General features: G+C 41.2%; 1 protein-coding gene across 1 annotated transcript; it reads right to left on the bottom strand.

Annotated features, from left to right (window-relative positions):
* Positions 1 to 209: 209 nt before the first annotated feature.
* Positions 210 to 16777, bottom strand: LOC308686659 (uncharacterized protein; the record flags this gene model as incomplete). The annotated part of the gene is made up of 15 exons (XM_081395098.1): positions 210 to 565; positions 1073 to 1130; positions 3304 to 3435; positions 6437 to 6846; positions 8571 to 8684; positions 8758 to 9028; positions 9108 to 9205; positions 10785 to 10880; positions 10959 to 11093; positions 11576 to 11672; positions 12103 to 12131; positions 12835 to 12999; positions 13094 to 13249; positions 14381 to 14525; positions 16520 to 16777. The coding sequence occupies 15 exons, from the start codon at positions 16775 to 16777 to the stop codon at positions 210 to 212; spliced, it is 2520 nt and encodes an 839-aa protein (XP_081251224.1).
* Between the last annotated feature and the right edge of the window lie 1095 nt (positions 16778 to 17872).

Genomic DNA, 17872 nt, shown 5'->3' with positions numbered 1-17872 from the left:
TTTAAAAATATGTACAAAAAGCTTTTTCTTTTCACTGTGGTATCGACTTTGGTATCGAGTATCATGTACTTTTGGTATCGGTACCAACTACTAGATTTTTGGTATTGTGACATCCCTATGTACACCTTCGTTTTTGTTTATGAGAAGTAAAATTAAAACTCCACATTAGTGGACAATCAATCGCCACAACTTGCTACAAATTACAGTGTTCATGAGATGTCTATCGGCCCATCTGCTCTGTACTGACACAGGCTGCAGAGCAGGAACATGTGTGTTTCCTTCAGTGTGCCGTACCTCTCCGTGCGCCGGTGCATCTCCGCCTCCTCCACGCGTCTCTGAGCGGCGGTGCAGATCCTGACCTCAGCAACACTCTTCAGTGCGTGTTCAGGCGTGCTCGCTTCATCAGCGTGTGCTGCGGTGGGAGGCCTGTTGGACGCGTGCTGCTCGAGGCGAGTCTTCACCGGGCGTCTGGCTCTGATCTGAGCGGCCCGGAGCGCTGACCTGTGAGCCAGACCGTCCCGCCGCTGCCGCTGAGCAGGAGAGCTCTGGAACTCCAGCAGCATCACTGCAACACACACACACACACGCGCTGCAAACACAGGCACACTAGGGCAATTCATCGAATCTCTAATCGCGATTACGATTATGGATGTCACGATTACGTAATCACTCAAAGCCGCAAAAAAAAAAAAAGTCCACTAGCATTATTCTATTATTCATTATTCTCATTATTGTGTGCTTAAGGTGTGTTTAGAGCATGTTACAAAGTGAGAGGCGAATCACGTCTACTTCAGAGAACCAAATGTATTATATTAGGCCTTTATAATTCCTAAAAAAGTGGTTCGCAGGACTCGTGGCTTGATGAACATGGCGAAATCTGGGTCCCATGGCCAAACGGGTTGAGAACCACTGGTATAAAGCTATTCAAAACAAAGTAAATTGTGATAATCGTAATAAAAAAAAAATAATAATAAAAACGCAATTCAATAATCGACCATTTTGATTTTTGTCATAATCGTGCAGCCCTAAGTCACGCCTTTGTGAAGAGTTCACAGCCTGAAAGTTCACCAACCAGCATGAGGGAACGATGGCTCTGGCTCCTCTGGCACCGGACGGCTCGGCGCTTTGCCCTACGAGAGACAGGATTTGTTAGGTTTGAATGTTGAAGGAGTAGTTCACTTTAAAATGAAAATTAGCCCATGATTTACTCACCCTCAAGCCATCCTAGGTGGATATGACTAAGAAAAATATCCATATTTAAAACTGAATCGACTAAAATAACTAGCTTCCAGCCATACGGAGTCTGCTTAGGCCTAAAGCACAACTTACGCAACTTGTGACGTCGGAAGTAGTGTAGTGTCACGGCGTAGCGTAGCGTAAACATCAGCAGTACGTCACATTACTCGCGTTTTACACTTAAGTGGAATCCGTGTGTTCATTGGCCGGAAGCTGGTTATTTTACTTTAAAGTTTTAAATGTGTTTATTTTCCCTCACACAAACTCCTCTTTTTGCTTCGGGAGGCCTATATTGACCCTCCAGAGCCGTGCGGAGCACTTTATGATGAATGGCTGCACGTTTATGGACTTGCACCAAGCACTACCATTATAAAGCTCAGAAGAGCCAGTACATTTATTAAAGGGGTGGTTTACTGCCTTTTTTCTTTGCTTGATTATGTTTATGGGCTGCAATATAACATGTCTTCGTGTTTCGTTTGTTAAAAAACGCCTTATTTTTCATAAATTTCACCTTTATTGTAAGCCGCTTCCTCCTCTGTCATTTGAACGACCGGTTGACTTCCTGATTCTATGAAACCACTCCCTCAGAAAGAGGCAATGAGCTCAGATTGGTTAGTTCGGCCGGTGTGTTGTAATTGGCTAAACTGCGTCCGGAATCTTCACGCCCATTACCTTTACGGGCGACAGTTGCATGTGCTCCGGTCAAATGTAATGGTGTCAATATTGCCTCATCAGTTTGAGCCAGAATCAGACCCAGAGAGCGGTGATGAAGAGAGTCAAGCAGAACCTCCGCAAACACGGCTCTTACTAAACGTTTCTGAATGGTAATTTTTTTTAATTATTATTATTTTCTCAAAGAATTCCCATACGCTGTTACTTGAAAATGCTACTGCTGTTTGTTAGCTTTTGAGATACGCTTTCCCCCTGATTAAACATTTAATATAACTGAATACATGACTGAGTAATAGCGTTTTTTAAAGAAATTGTTTTATTGATAGAATGAACAACCGTTTAACTATTCACAAAGCTTAGTTTACTCAGTTTGTCGTTTTCTTTAGGTGTACATGTGATAACAGCAGCTGAAGTTTGCTGTTGCGATAATTTTTTGAAGTTTGTACACGTTTCTTATACACACAAAATAACATCGAACTAACTAGCTACTATAACCAAACAGCTTTGGCATTGGTTTGCGTTCTTGATCAAATCAAAAAATTACGTCATAAAGTATACATGGAAAATACGTTTACAAAATTTGTACATATACAAATTCGGGTCCAAAATGTTTATACGCATCTGTCATATACTAAAGCCAGCGCTGGCATTTTTTTACATCCTTGATAAAACTAAAACGTACGTCTTAAATTATACAGGCAAATACATTTAAAATGATTAAATCTTACTTGCAGGTTGTGGCCTCTGGTTTTAAAGCTGTAACTGCTTCATGTTGGAGTAATAGTTTCTTGTTGAATCCGGCATTGAACTCGTGTAGATTCTGGAAGCTGTCTTCCATAAATGTGCAGCACAGAGCGCTAAACTACGATTGTAATTGTCAGGAACATAATCAAACTTAAATTTTAACCATTGTTGACGAACTACAGCGTCTGTAGGAAGCCTGAACACAGAAGACCTGACAGCTACAGCTCTCCACTATAACTCCTCCTCTTCGACAGCAGAACATGTTCCGGAGGGAGGGTTGATGTAAATGTATGGGTTAGTTACGTATAAAACCCGGGAAGTATCTCGTTGTAGTCCCATTCGAGACGTTTTTGTAGGCATTAAACTTCCTGATTTTTAAAAGACAATATCTCTGCTTACGTTGAACTTTCAGCGCAGCAACTTTGCAGATACTGTTCATGCACCAACAGCAACATTACACAGTATTTAAAATGAAAAAAGTGAAATAGCAATCAACCACCCCTTTAATATAACTGATTGTGTTCGTCTGAAAGCAGAATGTCATATACACCTAAGGATGGCTTGAGGGTGAGTAAATCATGGGCTAATTTTCATTTTTAAGTGAACTACTCTAAGAAGTGACACATGATGCGCACTCATCTGAGCCCTCACCTCACTGCGGTCAGATGTGCCCTCCTGTGGCTCACTCCCCGAGTCTTCAGTGAGGTCCTGTAGGGTGGACTCTGGCAGGCTGATGAACGAGATGGTGGACTCCTCCAGAATGCCCTTCATGTCACCCGCCGCCTGGCAGGAGCAAGACGAGTTTACAGACACGTTATCTGAGTGTCCTACATGATGGCTGACACAGCCAAACTCTAGTGAATGTGCTCAAGTAAACCAGCATGAGCCGACTCATGTTCAGTATTGTTGTGCTGCAGTTGGACACTCTTAAAGGGACAGTTCACCCAAAAATGCCAACAGTCATTCCAAACCTGTATGCAATTCCATCTTTATTCAAGATGATATTCTGGACAAACAACACTGGTCCCCATTGTACAGACTGACACAAAAATATTAGTTCAGTTATTTTAAGCCAAAATGGGGGTCAACCTTGAACAAATTGCAACAGAAGCAAGCTCAACTGATTTTGTATCCTCAATATGTCCTGAGTAAGGAAAGAAGTCCCGAAGAATCCCATTAGGGGAAAGTTTAGAAAAGACCCAAATATAGCCTATTCATTCTTTTACTTGTGTGAATAGGGTAAAAACTTTAACCTTTAGAAATCACCATGAAAATCACTGAGTTGATTACTTACATCAAGACAAGCAAAAATTGTATTACAAGTTTTTTAAATTGTTTGTTAACATGGACAAACGGTGCATAATCTAATTACGTATGTGCCAATTTACATAAATACCACAACAGATCTAAACATTGGGTCTAGCCAGGTGAACATGTCTTGTTGAATCTTGTTGACACATAACAGTAAAATACTTAATGTTAAGGTCTGAATGAACCCATTATGGCTACCCATGAGCATTAATACATGGAGTCAGGAAGAAGTACTTTAGAAACCAGCCTTTATTAATAATTATTGCAGAGATGGGGTTTGGGACTGGGTCCGTGGGACTGTTTCTGGGGATTCACTTTTTATTTTGCCTACCTTTTGTCTTCTGCATTCTCCTTACCATAGTCTCCTGTTCTTCCCTCAGACTCGTCCCCCAGAAACAGTCCCACAGACCCAAACCCCATCTCTGCAATAATTATTAATAAAGGCTGGTTTCTAAAGCACTTCTTCCTGCCTCTATGTATTAATGCTCATGGGTAGCCTAAATGGGTTCATTCAGACCTTAACATTAAGTATTTTACTGTTATGTGTCAACAAGATTCAACAAGACATTTTCACCTGGCTAGACCCAATGTTTAGATCTGTTGTGGTATTTATGCAAATTAGCACATACGTAATTAGATTATGCACCGTTTGTCCATGTTAACAAACAATTTAAAAAACTTGTAATACAATTTTTGTTTGTCTTGATGCAAGTAATCAACTCAGTGATTTTCATGGTGATTTCTAAAGGTTAAAGTTTTTACCCTATTCACACAAGTAAAAGAATGATAGGTGAATGAATAGGTGTATGAATAGGCTATATTTGGGTCTTTTCGAAACTTTCCCCTAATGGGATTCTTCAGGGGTTTTTTCCCCTTACTCGGGACATATTGAGGATACAAAATCAGTTGAGCTTGCTTCTGTTGCAATTTGTTCAACCTGTTTTCATAAAATGAATGGAGTATATATGTAATATCTAAACTGTACCTTTTAAAAAAAAAAATTCAGGAAGTAGCACAACTGAAATGGTTTCTTACACCACCAGTTAAGGGATTAGAAAAAGCGGTCAGTTGCATAAACATAGCCATTATGTTAATATGATCTAGTATGACCCACTAGCAGTTAGTCAAGAGGCAGTCGATATATTAGGCCAATCTACATTATGTAACTGATTTCTAACAGTTATGAACAGTATTAAAGAAACAAAGTTGTTGTCTAACCTGCAAGACTAGTCTTTCTTCTGCGCTCATGTAAACCCATTCTGACAGGTTTTTATAGTGTGTGCAAGTGTGTGAGAGAACTAATGTTGTCTAATTTATGGGGCTGATCCAGCAATTTCTCTGGGGACAAATCTTGAGGGATTGTTCATCCCAATTTTTGGGTCAACTATACCTTTAAGTCATTCCAAAAACCTTTGTTCATATTCACAAATGAAGATTTTTTTAAATGAAACCAGAGAGATTTCTTTCCCTTCATTGAAAATCTATTCACACAAAACTCTGATGCTTCGAAACTTTATGAAGAGTTTGTAAAACTTAACAGTCATGTGTCGCCACCTACTGGTGTAACGATGTCATTGATACAATCTTTATTTGAAGCGGCAAGTTACATGATCTGCTCTATTTTGATCGCTGCCGTAGACATCAAGGTTTGTTTCCAAACAAACTTTTATCCCAGTACTTAAGTGATATGAATATTTGTAACCCAGAAAAACGATGCAGTGTGGTTAAAAAGACTGTTTGTGAAACTATTTCATACCTTTACTGTACAATAAGTGCTCTCTCTGGATCAGCAGCAGCGCAAAGATTGAAATGTTCCTGTGTGATTTTGGCAAAGGTTTACAGCCACAGAATGATTGTCATTTTAGGAATGGGATTATGTGGGTGTTTGAATCGAGGTCACCATCTCTAAAGCATGTGTTGTCAAACTTCACTGCTCTCACACATTCAGCTTATGACATTGCTGAGATTTGTGCTTTAAACCTTGTTGCAGGCAGCTGATCTGCCATTAATTTAACTGGCATATTAAAAGTAATTTAAAAAGTTTAAAATCAACAGCAATCTATTTAAGTCCCCCCTGTCTCAAAAACACGCTTTGAAATCGCTGGTGTTTCTGACGTCACAAACTACCTTGTAACCAATCAGAGCAATGTGTGATCGTGAGTGAGTGAGTGAGTGAGTGAGTGGAGGCGGGGCTCATTTGCATATTCATAGAACCGCACATACTAAATGAGGCAAGGGTGTCGAGTTACAATCAAGCTATTTTAAGGCATGAAGAAATTTTTTTCCAAGTCAAAAACACATATATATATATATATATATATAATTTTGCTGATTAAAGATTGATTTTAAGGGATACAATTATTGACTAAAGGGGGGCTTTAAACGTTTATGTACAGCAGGTGTGAGTTTTTCTTTCTCTGAACTCAAAGAATCAAGCACAAAGCTGTATGGTGAGATGTTTCGTAGACTCTACCTGTGCTCTTTCCAGAAGCTCGCTCAGCGTTTTTTCCTCCACAGCTGACATCACTTCCTGTGAGGGTAAGTGGGCTGCGGGTGCAAGGCTTGCTTCCTGTAGACGGGTCTGGAGAGGGGAGCGTGGCATGAGGCTAGCGTCCATGTCATCGTTCTCACAGAGGGACTCGTGGGTAAGAGAGAGCTGCTCCACAGACATCTGCAGGTCCGCTTGAGACTGAATCAGTGCGTCTGCGCGCAGGAGCTGCAGGGATTGGTCTGTCGAGTCCAGCCAATCAGAGGCCTCGTCCACGCTTGCATCCGTGCCACACTTCTCTGCTTCCAGCGGGACACAGAGAGCCGTCGAACAGTCCACGCTCTCGTTGTTTGTGACGTCAGAGGGCAGAGGAAGAAACAGATCCGAGGCGTCGTCTACGGCACAGAAAACACCGAACATCAGCAACTCCACTGAGCACTAGAACAAGAACTGACTGTGAAAGAACACAAACCGCTCCAGCAAGACAGCAGTACAAGAGTGCTCATGTTTCAGTCTTTGCTTTTTGCACAAGTGATATGCCGAAAAAAAATCTAATCTTTTGCAGATTAGATGACAGTTATTACAGATATTACAATACTGTCATCACTAGTGATGCACCCAAATGAAATTAAAGATCTCGTTTAGCAAAAACTGTAACGTTTATTTAATAACTAAATGAATAAAATCAACACCCAAATAAAACCTGAGTTTCATAAAAACACTTCAATTGCACAGAAGGCAGTTTTTATATCAACAATGAATTTTGAGTAGAAAAATTATATCATTGCTGAACTATAAACATTTAAAATGGTGAAATTTGTATGTTTGAATAAATCCTGAAAACAATACATTTTGAAGAGGTTAAGTAAAACTAATGAATATGTAATTATTTTAGGGTTGTAATGATACACCAAACCCACAATTCGGTTCGTATCATGATTTTTGACCCACGATTCGATACAAACCTCGATTCTTTTGGCTGGAGGAGAGAGAATAAAAAAAAAAAAAAAAAAAAAAAGAGATTGAGGAAAAAAAATTATATTTTTATTAAATAACATTTGAAAAACCTGTATACCTGAACACCAAAGAATAATATTAACTATTGTGCGGTGGTGCCACGTTCATGTAACATGTAAGTGGCGCTGCAAATAACGCACCTAAAAGCTGTCACAAAGAACCGGCAAACGTAATGATTATGAGTATGTCAAATATAGCAAGGAGACATTTTAATTGTTTACTAATAAACAAGTGTTTTCTGTGTCAGTGTCGGCTGCAAAGATGAAGTTGACGATGCTGACTCGCGATCTTCAGAGTAGTGAACGCGCCAGAGAGAAATGCACATCTCAGATTTTTTGTATCACGTCCGTAACGCATGTGTAATTCACTCATATTAAATATAAAACGCATGTGTAGACTGATATTTTTCTAATGTCGGGGCTCCTTTATTAAGGGAGTATGGATATATAAACAGACGTTTCAATATATTGGTATTAAATGCATTTTCTGAGAATTTATATTTAAAGTTTTGACTGCAAATGCCACATCCATAACGCTGGAATTGGCCAATAGTAGTTTAAAGATGTGGTATACAGCATTGGATCTGGACGGGAAGGATAACTCTGGGAGTTGGAAGGGGTGTGTTGCGATTCTGCCTTCTCACGCAGATCCACAGGTTCGTGGATCTGAGTGTCACGATTTCGGTTTCATATCGCATTTCGTTGTATTTGTGAACATTAGTTAATGCACTGTGAACTAACATCAACAATGAACAGCTGGATTTATATTAACAAAGATTAATAAGTACTGTAACAGATGTACTGCTCATTGTTAGTTCATGTTAGTTAATACATTAATGTTAACTAATGAACCTTATTGTAAAGTGTTGCCAACAAAACTCATACATTCGCACGACAACGGTTATCAATGCTGTAACCAGCTGATAACAGCAGCTGTCAACAAATGTCACTCCCTTCTGCCAGAACCTGGCGGGCGTAGGCTACAGGATCTAAACGCTGCCAGCTTTTATTTTACTAAATGAAAGCCGTTGGCGTCATTTTTGAGAAGAAAAATTTGACAAGTGTGAACATGCCCTTGTAAGTGTTTTTGCTCTTTCAGTTACCGTGTGGGGCGTCAGTAGAAGCACTCCTGTCCTCGTCTGAGTGCTGCAAGGCAGGTGACATCAGTGACCCGGCCTCAGCGGGCCGGTCCGGACCGGAGCTGCTCACGACTGCAACTGAAGCAACACAACGACAGTCAGAGCAATGAAACACACCGGCAGAGACGCCACCAAAGCCTCACATCATTACCTGTGCGGGCGCTGCTCTGATCAAACACCTGAGATGAACCCATATCTGACGCTCTGCCAATCAACTGGCTCACGACAGACTCATGGAGCTCGACGCTCGAGTGCGAGTCTGAGCCGGTTGAGATGTGACCGGCAGAGGAGTGGCTGGAGTCTGAAGCCCTGTCCCGGTCAGAGGACGACGGAAGGGACGCTTCAGACGGGGGTTCACCGGGTCTGATGGATAACTGATCAGACAGGCGCTCGAGGATCCGGGTCACGGTCTCGCTCCAGCCCTGAAATGACCACGCTGAGACATTAGCATGGCAACAGAGTCAGGAGAATGTAAATGAGAAACATGCATATGCGTGGCACCTGACGGCTCTGATCGGCTCTCACTACATTTCTAGATGAAGAAGAGGAAGATGAAGAGGAGTCAATGTCTGGATGGGGCTGAAGCGGCAGGAAAGCACCTAAACAAACAAACACAAACCAAACAACCATATCAGAATAAGACTGCAGTATAAAAAACAAAAAAAAAATTCCACATTGAAATGGTTTTATTGTGATGCATTTCAGAATATGGCTGCTTGATTAGGATGATTATTTCCATTGATATTGTAAATGCCCGTATGCAGCAGTTAGTGAACCATGACAATGGCTTTTCAACGGCGGGTTCAGTCTAGGTCTGTCGAACAAAAGAGCACGAGTCGCTCACTCTCTGATTTACCGGAGGACTTCGCTTGATAAACTATATTTTTAGTATAAATTACAACAAAACAGGCATTTTGCCATTGTGCAAGTATCCCCATAAGAGCAGTCCGAAATGACTGTTTTAATTGAAAAAATGTAATTTGGATTTATTGGATTACTAGGAATTTCACTGTTTTAATTTGAGAGAAGTTTCTTGTTTTACCAGTATATGATAAATATCCTGTAATAAATCAGGAAACTAGATGGTCAAATAAACCCTGCGTATGAGTTGACATTCTCCTGATTTGTGCTTACAGGTGAAAGTGCAATAACTCTAGGCTAAATGTAAAAATATTAAAACATTTCATTTTATTTGATTATAATTGAGCAAAATAACCAGGATGTTCAATTTAACCATTATGCAGCATGATGAAAAGTTTTCAATGTCTAAAACAGGCATTTAGTCAACTAAACCTTGACAAAAACAGAACAAGGTTGACTAAATATGATAAAAACTACAAAGATTTTAAGATTCAAACTAAAAATAAATAAATAAATAAATAAAAAAGACAAAATGAACACTTGCAGTATCTTGGATGAAGCCCTGAAGACAAACTTACGAAAATTCATTAACCAGCCACTCTTGTTTTGAATTAGATGTGCCAACACCTTTTTACCATAGTTGAAAGAATTTGGCAAAGAAAGAAAGAAAAGAAGAGGTTTGCATATGTAAAGCTTGACTCACTGCCAAATCAGCAGATAACAAGGCTCCTCAGGGCAGCGCTCGGATTGGCTATTTGAGTTGACTGCCATTTAAATCGTAAAGTCAATTGCAATTATTAATGTCAAACAGATTTTACATTAAAATACTATTTGTGCGGTGCAACTGTGTGTCACTCTTAGAATTAAATGTACATTGCCCATCCAAACCGGCCCACTTTAGTAAGTGATTCAAACTATAATTCAGCTGACTGTCCCTCCTCAAACTTTGTGTGTGTGTGTGTGTGTGTGTGTGTGTGTGTTGGTCCTCTTAACAGCATGAAAAACACGATTACATACAGAAAGCGAGCAGAGAGCACTCTTTATATTCAGTGGAGCGGTCAAGCATGAGCTCACAAAGACTCGGCACAATGAGCCTCGTTCACATCGGCTCACTCAGCTGGTTAATGAGGATTAGTGAATGTCTGCCATTTCCAGTGGATTTACTCTCTGCAGTGACTGTTCATGTGATCTCTGATGCCGCGGGAGCAAATATAGATGTAGTGCCACTTTTCCCCCAGCTGGTAAAGTAATTACAGCAGCTGTAATTCTGCTCATTTGTAACTGCGAGTAAAATGAAGTGATGCGTCTGTAAGGCACCTGGAGCTGAGATGTGAGCGTCTCCATCATGTGATCGCAGCTCCTCGTGAAGCGCACTGGACCAGGACTGACCCGCTGGACTAGTGATCGGCGCTCCTGCACAGAGAACACGTGAGCGTGTGTGTTCTGCACGTGCACACCCACACACCTCACGCTACAGGAGCCAGTGTTTACCTGCGTGTGTCAGTGACGCGTGGAGCTCTTGGCTGTATCTGTGGATGATGCGCTGCACAGAACCGCTCGTGTCCTGCGGCGGGTCAGCGTGGGACGGGCCGCACACGTCAGGATCCACACTGAGACGAGAATCCTCTGAGGAACACACGAGCTTCAGAGGCAGATCTCTTCCTCTGGCGGATAACAGCCCGCGTACAGGACGCATTTCAAACGCGTGTTCACTAGGGATGGGCACGAGTACTTGCGTAGCTTTACAAAGAAATATTTTGTTTGATTCAACAGAATTTATTACACAAATGTTTAGGCTACAATGGCCATGTTTTTTTTTCCAGAAGCTGCATCCAAATTGGCATTTAGATATATATTTATTGCTGTTTATAAATATAGTGTTTATTGCAGCTCAGAGGTGGCAATTACAATTGCATGTATAAAGCCATGAGGTTAAAGGGTGTATATTAAATGTAGTTTTAATTAAAATATTTTTATTATCGGCATGACGCACACGCCCCGCCCTCGAGTACTAATTTTTCAGACCTATCGAGAAGTCGAAATGAAACACTGAAAAAAATGCCCATCCCTAATGTTCACACTCTGTGAATGTAACTGATCACACACACCTGGCTCTTGGTCACTAGTGAAGTAGCTTCCCGTTGAGATCGTAGTGGATGAGAGATAGTCTGGGTCAACAGATGATGGACAGCCAGCGCTAAACCGCTAGCAAACAAACAGAGAACAGTTTTACACAGTGTGATTCTACAAACACACACACACACACACACACACACACACACTGATCATCAGCTAATCGTCTGAGCTCAGTTCAAGTGTAGAGACCTTCATTAGCAAACATGCATAATTCACATGTACTTCAGGTACAAAACGCTTTCATCATTGCTCAAATACACACACACACACACACACACACACACACACACACACACTCTCTCACTCTCACACACTCTCACATACACGCACACACACATCAGCTTCTCTTAGCATAATCACTGGTGTGACGGCACGCTCAGATTTGGCTAGTTTTCATCACTGATCCATAAACTGTGGATCTCAGAATGAGTTAGCGGTCATCAGTGACGTCAGGTGTGTCACAGGAGCTGTGTGTCTGCAGTGAGAGAGACGGTCTTACCTCCTGCTGGAGCTCCATGAGGCACGGACCTGGGGAGGAGGAGAAGTCAACAGGAAGTGTTAAAGCACAAACAACCATCTATGGCTGCATGATATTGAAAACAAAACAAACAAACATTATTCTGTGATACAAAAATGATTTCACCAGATGATTTTTATAGCTCTATTTTAATCATTCTAGAATAATCGGGTGATTTTGTGGGGGAGTGAATCTGCATAAAAAATGATAAACAAATTACAAGCATGGATAAATACAATAGAAGAAAGACGATTAAAATAAGCAGTGCTTTATGTTTTTCAGGTCAATCAAACAGTATCCAGGTACAGAAATTGAATAATCACATGTAAAATAAGTCACTGTAAATGACAGCGAGTCCCGCACGGAGTTGTTGCCCTGCATCATCTTCCTCACCACTCAACTGTGTGAAATGTCACATGACCTACACAGGTCTGGGCCGGGTGCGTTAATAAACAATGCATTATTTTTTTCATAACTAAATTAACCAGTAAAAATGCATGATTTATATACACTGATTATGATTTGGCAGCCCTGATTTATATGCACAGTCTATCCAGATGTTATTTAATTATTTTTGAAATAAATGAGAACTTTCTGACCGCAAAAGAATTAGTAACCAGTAGTAACGTCCAACTACGGGAAGGGGCTTAGAAACGGTCAAATCCACACAACAGATACACACATCTCTAACACACGACCCCTGTGTACATGTACCTGGCGAGGCCGTGGAGTCCTGCAGGAGCGTGTCTCTCCAGGACATGCGGCTGGTCCTGCCCGTGACCTGTGACCTGTCGCTCGGGCTGTGGCTGCCGGCAGAGGCGAGCGCGGGCAGAGACGCACTGCTGGACTCGCTCACATCAGCTGAAGACGACTGCAGCTCTGCAGGAGCCAATCACAGCACACACACACACACACGTAAGGTCAGACAGGATATGATGCGTGACACCTGCTGGAGAGTCAGCTGCTGGCGTACCTGTGTCCAGGCTGATGTTGAGGGGCGAGTCCACTTCCTGTATGGCGCTGAGCTCGTGCTGCTGCATCTGCCGGAGGAACACCAGACGAGCGGGAGCACGAGACACCGGGGGCTTCACTCTCACACGGGCCACTGGGGCCGGCTCACACACACCGTCTACAACACACACACACAGAACTATTAGTGAGAGAGAGAGAGAGAGAGAGTGAGTGAGTGAGAGAGAGAAAGAGAGAGTCTGTGTATGTGTGAGAGTGTCTATGTGTACGTGTGTGATAGTGTGTGTGTGTATGTGTGAGAGAGTGTGTATGTTTGTGAAAGAGTGTGTATGTGTGTGTGAGAGAGAGTGTCTATTTGTATGTGTGTTAGAGAGAGAGTGTGTGTGTGTGTGTGTGTGTGTGTGAGAGAGAGAGTGAGAGAGTGTGTGAGAGCGAGAGTGTGTGAGAGAGTGAGAGCGAGAGTGTGTGAGTGTGTGAGATATTGATTTCTCAATTTTTAATCGATCTTCATCTTAAATTAAACCATATTGATTACCTTCCAAGAATCAATCTTTTAGTCTGTGCTGCTTTCTGTTGATGCATGAACAAAACTCCACAACACATTATTTGCAGCGCCACCTATCCAATAATCACAACTAGCTTTGACAGAATTTGCAAGCTGAGGCTTTGCTTCATATCAAAATCATCAGTTTTATCATTCCAACAATAAATGTGGGTGTGTCTCTAATGTGAGGTGACGGATGCTGTAGCGCATGAACCGATCGCCTCTTCCTCTACACTACTAGTTACAGCACCAGATAAACATGAATGAACGAGTTGAAAGAATCAGTACTTCCTGAAATAAATCATGCCTCATGTAATCGATTGTATTTGAACCGCAGAAAGTCGTCAGTAAAACTGCTTGAGAACAATGTCTCATAACGACACATTTAAAAGCCATTCAATGACCATAAACTCCAGTTAGAAAATAACTCTAGAGAGGAGCATTTTAATACAAGCACTTTATTACATATTCATTGTATTTTTACTTAACCTCTTAGTTTTCTTGATGGATTTATTAAATAATTAGCATAACACTAAGTTTAAATGACTAAAATAAATAGCAGTTGAAATTAAAGGTTTGGACAATGTTGTTAATTTGCCTGATATATAACCAAACCAAACGATTGATCAAATCAAGACCGGAATCCAATCAAGAGCTTGTGAATCTGAATCAAATGGCAAGAAAGCTCTTTCTGATTCTGAAACTGATAGGTGAAAAAAGTCAGTGCCCATTGAGGCCAGTGTTTACCGTTAGCAAGGGCCGGTGTGTCTCCGTCCCGCTGGACGGGTGCTGTCGGGGGTCTGGAGGGGCCGTTAGCCTCTTCAATGGCCTTCAGCAACGTGTTCAAAGTCACGTGATCCGCCTGAGCGCCACTAGAGCTGGACACTGAAGCCTACCAGAGGGAGCAGAGGGTCACTGTAAGGGTTAATTACACATGCTCACTTTTGTGTGTCTGGATCGATTACATTACAGTGCAAAGTAACAGTCCATAAATTTAAATGAACTTTCACTCACCGGACAATTTTGCTACTAAATTAAGTTACGGGCCATTCAGAACTTCTACTAGCCAATAGGGTTGCGCGATATGCTCCATTTTCATATCGTCCTATCGTCAGCCTGTGAGATCGGCGATACACGATATTATCGTGAGGGGGGCGGGGCTTACTTATTTGATTATTAACTTGCTTATTTACTCATCAATTTGCTTGTTTTATTACTTCGTTTTAAATGAGAATCTTTTTCTATTTTGCTAGCAAAGGTGGAGTGTTTATTAATAGGCTAAATCAGGTTATTTCCTGGTATAGTGAGGTAAAAAAAAAGATCCTAATCATTCTTGTATCTGACCATTCTTGTATATTTCAACATGTCAGCGGGAAATTTACGGACACACATTATCCTCTCATGCCGTTACAGATCTGCAGTATTTTGACTGTAGGCTGCTTCTGCACGAGATCATGAAAACACGTTTTAATTTATTGGGTCAAGAAAGAGTCGGAGTCTGCGATATGTCCTCCTCTGTCTGGATGCACTTCACTTATGCGCACCGCACTTCAATAAGCCCAAATAACGCGGGTTTTAAATGCCGGGAGAAATCAGAGGCAAAAATCTAAAAGTCGATCGGTACTTACTTATTACTTGACTCTGATAAAGGAAAATGGGTTAATCCGTTTACATGACCACATGCATTGTCAGTTTATTCAGCTTAATCGAGTTAATAACGTGCATGTAAACGCGCTCATTCCCTGAAAGTGAAAGCAGAAACGGACTGCGCTTTCGCTGCATTAACGGCGCGTTCTCTCAGAGACGACGGTGGATATAACGGTAGGCTACAGCATCTTAATTTACTGGCTTAATATTTCTCTTGTGGACTTACATTATTGACAGTGAAAAAAATAGAAGAATATTTCTTGTTAAACAAGTTTGAAGTTGCTTGTGATTTTCACAGGCAGAGTTCCACAGATGCTTCGTGTAACCTACTAAAGACTGTATTAGGCCTAGGCGGCCTATATAATTTTATTGATATTATTATTATAATTAATATTTTGTAATTGTACTGTTTTTAGTGTTTTTACTGTCATTAAATATTTTGTTAATGAAAATATTTTCATTAAATATTTTGTCAATTATCGTATTGATATCGTCAAAGGCATCTGCCATCGGCGATATCTCTGTCTATCGTCGATACACGATACTATCGTCTATCGGCACAACCCTACTAGCCAATAAGATGATTTCATACATTCATTTCTTATTCGAACACACCTGTCATCCAGCATCTCCTCTTTCATCCTCATCAGCAGAAATGTGTTTTAGGTGGACAGATCAACACAGTACAAAGAATATCAGAAAAAAAGGACGTTGGAAAATAATGTCTTTTCTGTTCACCAAATGCTTTTTAATATTCGCTATTGGTTCAATGCAAGTGAACAAGCGCACCGCTATTTGTAGTAGTGACGAGTGTTTTCGAGTAAGCCAGATATGCGCTGTATTTAATACATCATGATGACTCATGACTTGAGTATTTGCACTAACTCTGTGCAGATTTGACTTACACACGAACTTCCCCAGCTAAGGGAGTAAACATAATAAGTAACACGCCAGATTGGCTCGTGATTTGACAGCGTTATCTGCCACAGCTGATGTTTACCCGCATGTGGGGTTAGAGGGTGTTACTTTCAAACCCTGATCGTAACTTAAAAAAATCTATCAAGTTTTACAACATGTGTAAATCACAAAGTTTTATTTCAAACTTATTTACTTGTGAACTCTCTCTGTGCTTGGTAAAAACACACAAGTAAATGCAGAAGTCGTCTCTCCTGCTGTAGTCTCTCTCAGACAGCATCATCAGCGCACGGAGAGACAGCGAGCTCCTCCTGTGAGGCTCACCTGTGTGTCTGCTGTGATCAGCGCCTGCAGGGCGTCTCGCTGTCTCCTCACGTGCCGTCTCCTCGCCTCCTCCGCCTCGCTCTGGGCCGGGCCGACGGGACCGGAGGAAGGATGCAGCCGGCTGCGCAGGAGCTCCAGGACCACAGCGGGAGCAGGGAGAGGAGCAGGGGCTTCCAGCGAGGGGTCGGGTGGGCTGAGGAGAGCCTGCTGTGGGAACAGATGCAGTGAAGCGGCCGTTCGATGAGGATGGGGAGACATCAAGCCTTTTCATGCTTCAAGCAAATCTGTCATGCACTTGTCCGAGTAAAAAAGTAGCTTATCAAGGGGAAAAAATAAATAAATAGTGTTGTAAATATAATTTATTCTGAAGCAATATTACCAGTGTTCAGTATTTAAATCTGCATATTGTCATATCTGCACCTTTAAAGGGCATTTTCCTCAATCTTATTAAATGTATGCTTTTATCTTACATCTTAAATTCCTAAATTTGATCAATAAATTCAATTAGATTAATAAGGCACTATAGGGCTGTTGCCGTAGGTAGGGCTGATCAAATTAAATCATTTACACTGAAAATTTACAACTGCATTAAATGTTATGAGATTGTTTTGAATATTTTTGAATATACAAATAGGAAACGTTGGAAAGAATGATACTATTAATAGGGATGCACCGATACCACTTTTTTCAGACCAAGTACTTACATTTGGGATACCGATACCAAGTACCGATATGAGTACTTAATACCACACAGTTCTTCTAACAATGTTTTATTTTCATCAGATGTTTTTAACTTTCTGACTGTAACAAAGTAAATATACAACTTGTATAATCAAAGGAGTTAAAGGAGCCATTTCTCACCCCTCCTCTTGACAATTTAGCAGAGCATAGTTTGCAGTCTGCTCTACTTGTATCATCATCATCGCTTATCTTAAAATATCTCCTAATGACTGACATTACCCCTCCTCTACCTGCTCAACTGACGAGAGGTTAGGCTAATGTCTCGCTGCCATAAGGGGCCGTTCATATATTTGTTATTTCAAATGTAGGTGCACTGCAAGCACGCTCATAATAGAAGCGACGCGGGCGCGCCATTGTTCACTTTCCACGCACTTTTAGACGCGATATGTGAACGGCCCCTTAAAGCGGTATGGGGTGCGGTTGTATCGGGGTAGTTTTACGAGTATGAGTACATGAGCACAGTATCGGACCAACAACCGAGTAATCGGTACATCCCTACTTTTAAACATAACACTAAATCGCCAGTAGGAGGCGTCAGGCGACCGTCTTAATGAGCGAGTCATTCATTCAAACGATTCGTTCAAACGACTGATTCATTCAAGAATGAGAGTT

The sequence above is a fragment of the Scardinius erythrophthalmus genome (genome assembly GCF_964197995.2).
Source record: "Scardinius erythrophthalmus genome assembly, contig: HAP1_SCAFFOLD_609, whole genome shotgun sequence".
Lineage (NCBI taxonomy): Eukaryota > Metazoa > Chordata > Actinopteri > Cypriniformes > Leuciscidae > Scardinius > Scardinius erythrophthalmus.
Note: the sequence above shows the minus strand (reverse complement) of the source record. Positions and strands in the feature narration are given on the sequence as shown.